Below are 9,509 nucleotides of genomic sequence, written 5' to 3' on the forward strand. Positions count from 1 at the left end.
AGTGATGCAGCGTGAGAAAGACGCAAGCGGCCAATGCAGGCTTTAAAGAGGGAGGAAGGAGCCATGGAGCCAAGCAGTGCAGGTAGCTTAAGATCCTGGAAGAGGCAAGGAAATCGATTCTCTCCCAGAGCCCTCAGGAGGAACACAGCCCTGAGACACCTTGATTTTACTCCAGTGGGACCCATTTCAGACGTCTGTGCTGCAGAACTATGAGATAATAAGTTTGCATTGTCTTAAGCCACCCAGTTTGTGGTAATTTGCTGCAGTAGCCCTGGGAAACGAATACAATATCTAAAGCATCCTTTCAATGTCAGAACTTTATGAACATTGGATGTTGATGATACTGCAGAACCAGGTTCAAGCAACACAACAAAATACATACAATATGCAACTCTCAAAACGAACATTTATTTACATATATATTAAAACAGGCATGTGCAGCAAACCACAAAGTTCCATGAAATTTAAAGTTTGTATTTTATTTTCGTTTTCTGTTTTAGTGAGGTCTAAGACACACAGAGCAATGGGCATGAAGTGTCCAGTTCAGTGAAGGGAGAGCTCAGTGAATTTGCACAAATGTCTTCACCCGTGGGACCACTACTCGGATGAAGATATAGAACATCTCTGGCACCCCGAGAAAGTTCCCCTGCCCCTGCCCCTGCCCCCAGCCCAACACAACCAATAATTGATACCAACATTGATTTCTTTGCCTGTACCACACTTTTTTTTTTAAAATTAATAAGATCACACATGTGTTCTCCTTTGTATCTGGCTTTTCTCACTCAGTTTAATACATATATTTTTAGATTCATCCATATTATTGCATGTATCCTTTTTGTTTGTACGCTTTATTTCTGAGTAATACTCCACCATATGAATAAACTGTGGCTTACTTATCCATTCTCTTATTGATAGACACCTGGGGTGTCTGTGAATATGAACAGCTGTATTTTACAAATACAGCTGATAGCAACATTTGAGTACAAGTGTCTGTGTGGACGTGAGTTTTCCTTTCTCTTGAGTGAGTATCTAGGAGGGAAATTGCGCGTTCAGCTTTAGTAGATGTTTGTCAGATAGTTTTCCAAGTGGCTGAGCCAACATACACTCCCACCAGGACCCCCGAGTCACCGCACTTTTAAAGTCTCTTCTCAGTGAATTTTCAAAGGGAAACTTTGTTATAAATGGAAAGCCACTACCCCCCCTTTTTTTTTAACAGTATTGAGGGTAACCATGAAAATAAGCACAGGAAAACAAACCAATATCCTTACCTTCTGTCCGGATACTTTGAGCAGGAAGCCGCTTGCTCTCTCTTTGAGAGAGAGGACAGAAGTGGGGAGGGTGTGAAGGTGTGTTAGCATCAAACGCAGACTTTTTCCTTTGTCAGTGGAACCACCTCACATCCATGAGGATGGCTCCTATCGAAAAACCCAGGGGCGCCTGGGTGGCTCCGTCGGTTAAGCGTCTGCCTTCAGCTCAGATCATGGTCCCAGGGTCCTGGGATCGAGCCCTGTGTTAGGCTCCCTGCTCAGCGGGGACCCTGCTTCTCCCTCTGCCACTCCTCCTGCTTGTGCTTTCTTGCTCTGCTTTCTCTCTCTCAAATAAATAAATAAAATCTTAAAAAAAAAAAAAACCACGCAGAAAACAACAAGTGTTGTTGAGGATGTGGAGAAAAGGGAACCCTTGTGCACCGTTGGGAACGTGAATTGGTGTGGCTGCTCTGGAAAACAGTATGGAGGTTCCCGGAAAAAGCTAAAAACAGAATTGCCCTACGACCCGGCAATTCCACTGCAGGGCATATACCCCAAAGAAATGGAAGTAAGGTCTCAAAGAGATATTTGCACACCCACTTTCATAGCAGCATTATTCACAGTGGCTACAGCATTGGATGGACAAGCAAATATGTGTTATTCGGCCTTAAGAAGGAGGGAGCCTCTGACAGGAGCTCCACCGTGGATGAACCCTGACATTATGCTGCGTGACATAGTGAGGCACCAAAGGACAAATACTGTGTGATCCCACTTACGTAGGTAGCTGGTGTAGTCAGACTCCTAGAGACAGAAAGTGGGATGGTGGTGCCCGGGGCTGGGGGCTGGGGGTGGCGTTCAATGGGGCAGAGTCGCAGGTGTGCAGGAGTTAGGAGGTTGGATGGCGGTCTTGGCTGCAGGGCGCTGTGAAAGCTTTCATTCAATATCACTGAGCTGTACACTGGAAAATGGCTAAGATGGTGAATTTTGTGTTAGGTGTATTTTAACTCAGATTTTAAAAAGTATTTAATTAATTTATTTTGAGAAAGAGCGTGTGAGTGGGGGGAGGAGCAGAGGGCGAGGGACAAGCAGACTCCCCGCTGGGTGCGGAGCCTGCCCCGGGCTGGATCCCAAGACCCTGATCACGACCTGAGCCGAAATGAAGAGTCAGGCGCTTAACCCACTGCGCCACCCAGGCGCCCCCAACTCAATTTTTAGAAAGAAAGAAAAGAGGGTACCGAAGAGCGGGGGAAACTTGCGTCCTTGGGGTTCATTGTTGTTTAGTCCCGGGTGTGTCTAGGATCACCTCCTGGGCTGTCCAGGAGGAGGGAAAGCATAGGGATGGTGGTGGTGGAGGCCTTGAGGCCATGTCGGGAGACTGCCCTGCACCCCCGTGTGCAGCACTGAAAGCATCCTGACCAGAGGGGCTCTTGAGGAGCCTGGACTGGGGAGTGCGGTGAGGGAAGGGGATCGGCAGAGTCAATGGCGGAGTGGGCCAGAGGGTGAAGACAGAGGGTGGAGAACAGAGCGGGGCAGCCTTTTCTAAGACAAGAGCAGGTGTGCTAAGTGGTCCGCTGGATGTGGGGGTGATGAGACAAGTGGACAGTGATCCCTGTGGACACTGTTGGGGACGGTGGTGGAGTCCATGTCAAGAGCAGGGGACCCAGGAGGCAGGCTGTGCTGGGGGCTGGGGACCGAGGGCACAGGTGTCTGGGGAAGTGCATTCAGATTTGGGTTTCGAGGGTTTGGAGCCACCCCGTCCGCAAGGAAGACCTCCGTGATGATGAGTAATGTAGAAGCAACGAGCACATTCTGCATATCCGCAGTGTATGTGTTAGTTTCTTTTTTTTTTTTTAAGATTTTCTTTATTTATTTGAGAGAGAGAACATGAGAAGGGGGAGGGTCAGAGGGCGAAGCCGACTCCCCGCTGAGCAGGGAGCCCGATGCGGGACTCGATCCCAGGACTCCAGGATCATGACCTGAGCAGAAGGCAGACGCTTAGCCAACTGAGCCACCCAGGCACCCTATGTGTTAGTTTCTGATATGAAAGCATTTCAGAGCTACTCACAAGCACGGGGATACCCCTGAGAGCCACATCTCCCCATTTTCCAGGTTCGGAAATCATCCTTTGTTTGCTCTGACCCTCTTTTGTCTCTGTCTTTTTCCTTCACTGTGGAAGCATTTTATTTTATTTTATTTTATTTTACTTATTTTTAAAGTAGGTACCACGCCCAATGTGGGGCTTGAACTCACACCCTCGGGACCAAGAGTCAGGGGCTCTACCCACTGAGCCCACCAGGCGCCACCGCAGAAATATTTTAGAGCAAATCTCAGCCATCATGTCGGTTGACCTTTACACACTACAGAAACCTCTAAAAAAATAAGATGGATATTTTCTTACCTGTCCATAAGACCATTTCCACACCCAGCAGAAGCGATGTGAGTGCCCTGACATCATCGAATACCCAGTCAATTCCCTTGATTGTCTTTAAAAAAAAATTTTTTTTCACACCAGGTTTCTTTGGCTCTGACTCCAAACATGTCCCCACATGCTTTTGATTGTTCAGTCGCTAATGTCTCTTTGACTCTAGACTATATGCCCTGTGGTTTCTAAATTTGATATGACAATTTTTATTTGTATAAAACTAATTAAAGAATAAGATGCTTTAAAAAGCTTTTATTTTCCCTATACCAAGAGAATTTACTCCTTTAAAAAACTTACTATTCATGAGGGCTGCCGGTAGGTTAATATAATGCAAGGTTGATAATGTGTACAGATCCCTAGAATAAGAACATAAACCAGATTTAGGGTCTCAAGGTAAAGGGTAACACAGTGTAGTTCAGACAGCTCCTTGCAAACAACCTCCTGAAGTTTGGGTTGACAAGATCTAGAATGAGAATACTAAAGAACATTTCATTTTAAATTAGACTTTTAACCCCCCACCTGGGGAATGCTTCTTGGTTTTCTTTTATGCCAACAAAGGAGAAAGTTGGGGCTGCTGGGGGCTGGTGGAAAGACTGTGACCCTTTTCTCTGCAGCCAGGGGGATCTGGGGGTGACTCTGTCTTCCTAAAACCTTCTGGCTGTGTGCTTTGGGCTGCGGAATGAATCTGTGTGTGAATGTGCCGCTCTCCGGCCCCCACCTCGAAACTCCTCTTCCGTTTCTTGCTTTATTTGTCTCTCGGCCACTTATCACTTGGCACGCCGTCTCTCCTTGCCCAGGGCCCGCTAGAATGCAAGCCCCACGGGAGTAGGGAGCCTGCTTCCATCACTGCTGTGTCTCTGGCACCTACAAATGGTGCCTGGCACACAGATGGCACTCTAAGTATTTGTGGAATGACGAAATGTTTGTCAGCCGTCCAGGTTCTGAATCCTGTGCCCAGGGAACCCAACACGAGCAGGAGGAGAACGAGAGGCTTGCCTTGGAAACTCTCCGTCCCGGGAAGATGCAGAGCCTCAGGCCGGAGCAGATTCGGGGGCTACTGGAGCCCGAGAGGGCCAAGACGCTGCTTCCCCGGGAGAGCAGGGCCTGGGAGAAGCGTGCCACCCTCGCCAAAGACTGGGTGGCTGTGGAGGTTGGGGCCACCAGCTGTGACGGTGACGAGAAAGGTGAGGGGCGGGCAGCCCGTGGGGGCGGTGGGGGGAAGGTTGTGGCAGAGCCTCTGCGAAGACACAACACTCATCCCTTCACTCATTCAGTTCATAGATATTTATGGAGCCCTGTGTCCATCAGCCTTTGCTGGGTAGCAGGTGGCCCCGAAACTTAGTGGCTTATAGCAACAGTCATTTCTCTGCTCAGGATTCTGCAGGTCAGCATATGACACGGCCTCAGGGGACAGCCTGCATTTGCCCGCAAAGCCACGGTGAGCTGGCCAGGGCAGCTGGTTGACCTCACTCGCGGGTCTGGCCGGTTTGAGGGTGCTGACTTTGGGCTACTTGTCTCCTGCAGGCGAGCCCGGGCGTATTCTCCTGGGGGTGGTTGCAGGGAAAGGGAGGGAAAACTTCAATTTGCAAGCATTTTTTAAGCTGTACTGGCCACCCAGTTGCTCACAGGCCGTGGGTCAAAATCAGCTGCGTGGTCAAGTTCACTATCACTGAGGGAGGGGGCTGCCCAGGGGTGTGGACACAGGGATCGGTGAACAAGTGGAAGGCCATTTGGAACAAAAATCTACCACAAGCACCTACTATGTGCCAGGTGCTTGGGATCTAGCAGCAAACAAGATGGCCCCAGTAGAGCTGATTTTAGTGGAGAAGCAGACAATAAACAAGCAACGAAATAAAAAGAAAAGTAATGTCTGATGAGGGCTCCAAAGACAGTAAAATGGGATGATTGACTGAGAGGGACCCAAGCGTGGTCAGGGAGGGCGAGAGAGGCCGGAGAAGGAGTCGTCTATCCCAAGAGCCGGGGGGTCCCCTCGTGGGCCACTGGAGCCACGCAGGCAATGACCCCGCAGTGGCGACAAGCTCGCTGAGTTTGAGGAGGCTGTGCTGACTGAACAGAGCAGAGATACGGGGGAAGAGGGTAGAGATCAGCCGGGGCCAGCAAGTGATGGGGCGTCTTGGAGGCCGCCGCACAGTGTATGTTACTCGGATATTGGGAAGGCACCAGAAGGTTTTGCAGAGGAGGAAGACAGGATCTCATTTGTGTTTCAAAAAGATTCTGCTAGCTCAGCGGTTCTCAACCGGGGGCCATGTTGCACCCCACTCCCCTCCCCAGGGGACGTTTGGCAAAGTCTGGAGTTGGGGTTATATCTGAATGGGGAAGATGCTACTGCTACAAGGTGGGTCGAGGCAATGCTGCTATAGGCGGAGGACACGGCCCACCCCGTGAGGCCCGGGACCCACCCCCCTACAAGGAGTTACGCAGCTCGCAAGGCCAATGGCGCCAGGCTGAGAAAGCCTGCATCCAGCTGTGTGTGAGGATGAACTGTCGGATTAGGAGGTCAGAGTGGAAGCTGGGACGCCTGATGGGAGTTTCCAGCAACCATCTGGGAGGGAGATGCCCGAGCCACATGGGGCAGTGGTGGACGTAAGAGATATTGGGGACGCGTCTGGGAGGGAGAGTCAGAGTTCCTGCAGATGGATGCGCGGAGGGGAGGACAAGAGAGACCCCGGATAGCTCCTGGGGTTGGGGCTCAGACAGCTGGACCGAGGGGGGGACCCTGAAAGTCAGCCCGACAGCGGAATGGGGGCTGGAGCTTCTACTTGGGGCGGGGTCTTTCCTTCTCCCACAGAGGTTGAGCAGGCCTGGGACGGAGGTGTGGATAATAGGGGTGTCAGTTCTGGCAGTGAGGAGGAGGTTGGGGGGCTCCTAGCGGAGCCTGGGTGCAGGAGGAGTGGAAAATGCCCATCTTTGGCCTGACCCCTAGTTCTATCCAGCCAAGGGGTGGGAAGGTTGCTGAAGTTTGGATGTGGGGAGATGTCTCCACTGGCGGCTAGAAGCTGGGCAAGCCTGCTTCATCCTGGCTTAATTCCACACCTTTTCCTCTGCTCCCTCACTCAGTTTTTGCAGGAGGCACGTAGAGAAGGGACCGTTTTACCCATTCGACAGGTGAAGGAACAGAGGCTCAGGGGGCGGGTCACCTCAGGTGACGCACTTTAAGTCTTCCGGGTAGCGACAGAAAGAAGGTCAGAATTCAGGTCTCGCATTCTCTCTGCACCACCTGCACCACGCGGGCCAGAATGTGTGTGCGCACGCGAGTGTGGCGGGGAAGAGGACAGGGTAGGAAGCCAGGTGGGACGAGCAGGCAGAGCCCTCCCTCCCACCCCCCAGCTGCCCTGGTCACTGACTCGTGGTCCTGTCTCCTGTGCTCAGGTCTGTCTTCTCAAGAGCCTGGGCTGGCCCGGGAGTGGAGCGCGGTGGAGGGAGATGACGAGTCAGAGGACTCTCAGGTAAGGTGGGGGTTCCCTCCTCTTTCCCAGATACCCCGCCCCGCAGATCTCAGTGGGTTGTCCATTCCTTTCCTCGGCTTGGAATTTCCCCAACCAAGCAGTGTCCCGTGGGAAACAGGACGTAGTCCCGTGGTAGTCAGACAGGGAGTGGAGGGTCTCCATGTGATGTGGAGCCCCACCCACACAAACCCGCCAACCCTTCACTCATAAACTCAGATTAGCCATTCATTCACCTGCCTCCTCATCCATCTGCCCGACTTTTCATCTGCCTACTCATCCATGTACGCATTCCATCCCTCCCTCCGTCTGTCTGTCCATCCATGTACCTCCTCTATCTCCTTATCCATTCGCCCACTCACCCGCCTGATCATCCACTGACTCATCGAACACCCGTCAGCCACTCACCGCCCTCTCATCCACCCCACCTTTCATTCGCCTGCACATCACGCGTACATCCAGTTACCTGTGTACTTACCCACCCACCCACCCATCCATAGGCAGTCACTCCACTCAGTTGCCATATATCCTTGGAGACGTTTTTCTCCTTGGAAACGGAGACTAGTTGGGATTTTTGTACAAGGGATTCATTGAGGGTGCCGTGCTCTCAGGAGGAGCCAGTAGGTGGTGCGGGAAGCTGGAAACAGGGAGAGGGAGTTTAACTGGAGTCCAGCCTGGGCCCGATCCCACGGGGAGCTCCGGAGCAACAATAGTCCTTGTCCTCCTCTGAGCCAGTGGGGAGCCTGTTACGTCCCTTCACTGGTGTGCATGACCTCCCCTGTGATTCTCTAGGGGAGTTTCTCGGAAGGGGGCAATCATAAATATAAGCGCTAAACCATAGTTAGCAGCCAAGATGCACAGCAGTTGGAAGAGCGACAAAGGGGAATCAGGTGAGGCAGGGTTGGGTCTATTATTAGGGGTACGTGGGGTGTGTGTGTGTGTGTGTGTGTGTGTGTGTGTGTGTGTGTGTGTAAAACTTTTGTATTGCAGATGACCTGTATTTATTACGCTTTCTTAACTTTATACTCTGCTTTAAAAAATTGCCATTAATATTTCTAATGAAGTGCACAGAACAGTGAGTGTGTATATGTGTAACCAACACCCTGATGAAGATATTGAGCACTGCCATTATCCTAGAAAATTCCTTCATCTTCCTTTCTAGTCTCTCTCACTCCCCCACCCCGAGGCAACCACATTTCTGATTTCGGCTCATATAGATTAGTTTTGCCTATTGTTGAGCTTCATATAAATAGAGTCCTACAATAACTCACATATATTTCTTAAAACCCAAAAAAAGAGATTATAGCAAAATTATTATCCTGCCATTTGGTGTCCTCATAATAAATATTCTGGATAGCTTTCCATATATATATATATTTTTTTTTTAATTTACTTTTTACAGCTGCCAAATATTTTGTGGTATGCTGTATCATACCCATTACCTAACTGATGAATTGTCAGATTTGGGTGTTGTGATTGCCACAGAAAAATAAATATTTGTCAAGTTGTCCTATTTTTCTATAGCATGAATTATGAGGAACTTCATAAAAATCTGTATGTTCTGGTCCTAGCCAAGATCTACTGCATTAGAAAATCCAAGGGAGGAGCCCTGATATTCGAAAAATATCCTCCAAGTTTTTCTGAGGCTTTGCCAGGTCTCAGAGCTGCTTATGTTGAACATTTCATAGTACATGCTCCACCCATTTCTCTTCTTTTTCAGGATTTTTTTTCATGTCGCCACTGCCTGGCTTTCCAGATAACTCCCTATGTCATATCCATTCCCCAAACTTTCCTGATATTTTAAGACCTGTTGCACTATACTCATCACTATTTTGGAGAAGAACTGTCACCATTAACCATTTTGTCTTCCCATCCTTCGTCATGGTATGTCTTTCCGTTCCTGAGTTCATTTGACAAAGATTTACAGACCTCATACTCTGTGCCAGGCAAGAAACAATGCTGGCCCCTCTGTTTCTAATATTTGTACTTTTTTTTTTCTCTGTTCCAGGGCTTTGTGGAGTGGTCGAAAGCTCCACAACAAACGACCATAGTCTTGGTAGTGTGTGTCCTGTTTTTGTTCCTGGTTTTAACAGGGATGCCTATGATGTTCCACATTTAACTACAATGATGACGACTGTTTGGAAATAGACGCACTGTTTCTTGTTAAGGAAATGTCTTGGTTAAAAATCAGGAATAGGTTATTAGCAAATGCCTTTTAAACATCTATCAAGAAAAAAAAATTTTTTTTTTGTATTTAACCTGGGGTGAGGTTTTGCATTACTGTATTTCATTGAACTTAAGACATCGTTGATTGTAAAACACATATTATTTTATATACGACTGAGAAAGGAAAATACACTGCTTCATCGTAAGATG

The 9,509-nt window shown here is 49.2% G+C and overlaps 1 protein-coding gene across 1 annotated transcript; it reads left to right on the forward strand.

The window, feature by feature from the left end:
- Nucleotides 1-4,690: 4,690 nt before the first annotated feature.
- Nucleotides 4,691-9,252, forward strand: SMIM17 (small integral membrane protein 17). The gene is made up of 3 exons (XM_028095190.1): nt 4,691-4,853; nt 7,060-7,136; nt 9,142-9,252. Exons 1-3 carry the CDS (start codon nt 4,691-4,693, stop codon nt 9,250-9,252), a joined length of 351 nt encoding a protein of 116 aa, XP_027950991.1.
- The last annotated feature ends 257 nt before the right edge of the window (nt 9,253-9,509 follow it).

This window comes from Eumetopias jubatus, unplaced genomic scaffold (genome assembly GCF_037043125.1).
Source record: "Eumetopias jubatus isolate StellerSeaLion01/CBP00866 unplaced genomic scaffold, mEumJub1_p1.0 scaffold_10, whole genome shotgun sequence".
Lineage (NCBI taxonomy): Eukaryota > Metazoa > Chordata > Mammalia > Carnivora > Otariidae > Eumetopias > Eumetopias jubatus.

Bases quoted from the DNA above. Each gene is read 5' to 3' on its own strand.
- SMIM17 (XM_028095190.1), top strand. From the start codon at position 4,691: ATGCAGAGCCTCAGGCCGGAGCAGATTCGGGGGCTACTGGAGCCCGAG. The intron at 4,854-7,059 runs GTGAGGGGCGGG...TCCTGTGCTCAG, and splicing joins CTGTGACGGTGACGAGAAAG to GTCTGTCTTCTCAAGAGCCT. The intron at 7,137-9,141 runs GTAAGGTGGGGG...TCTCTGTTCCAG, and splicing joins ACGAGTCAGAGGACTCTCAG to GGCTTTGTGGAGTGGTCGAA.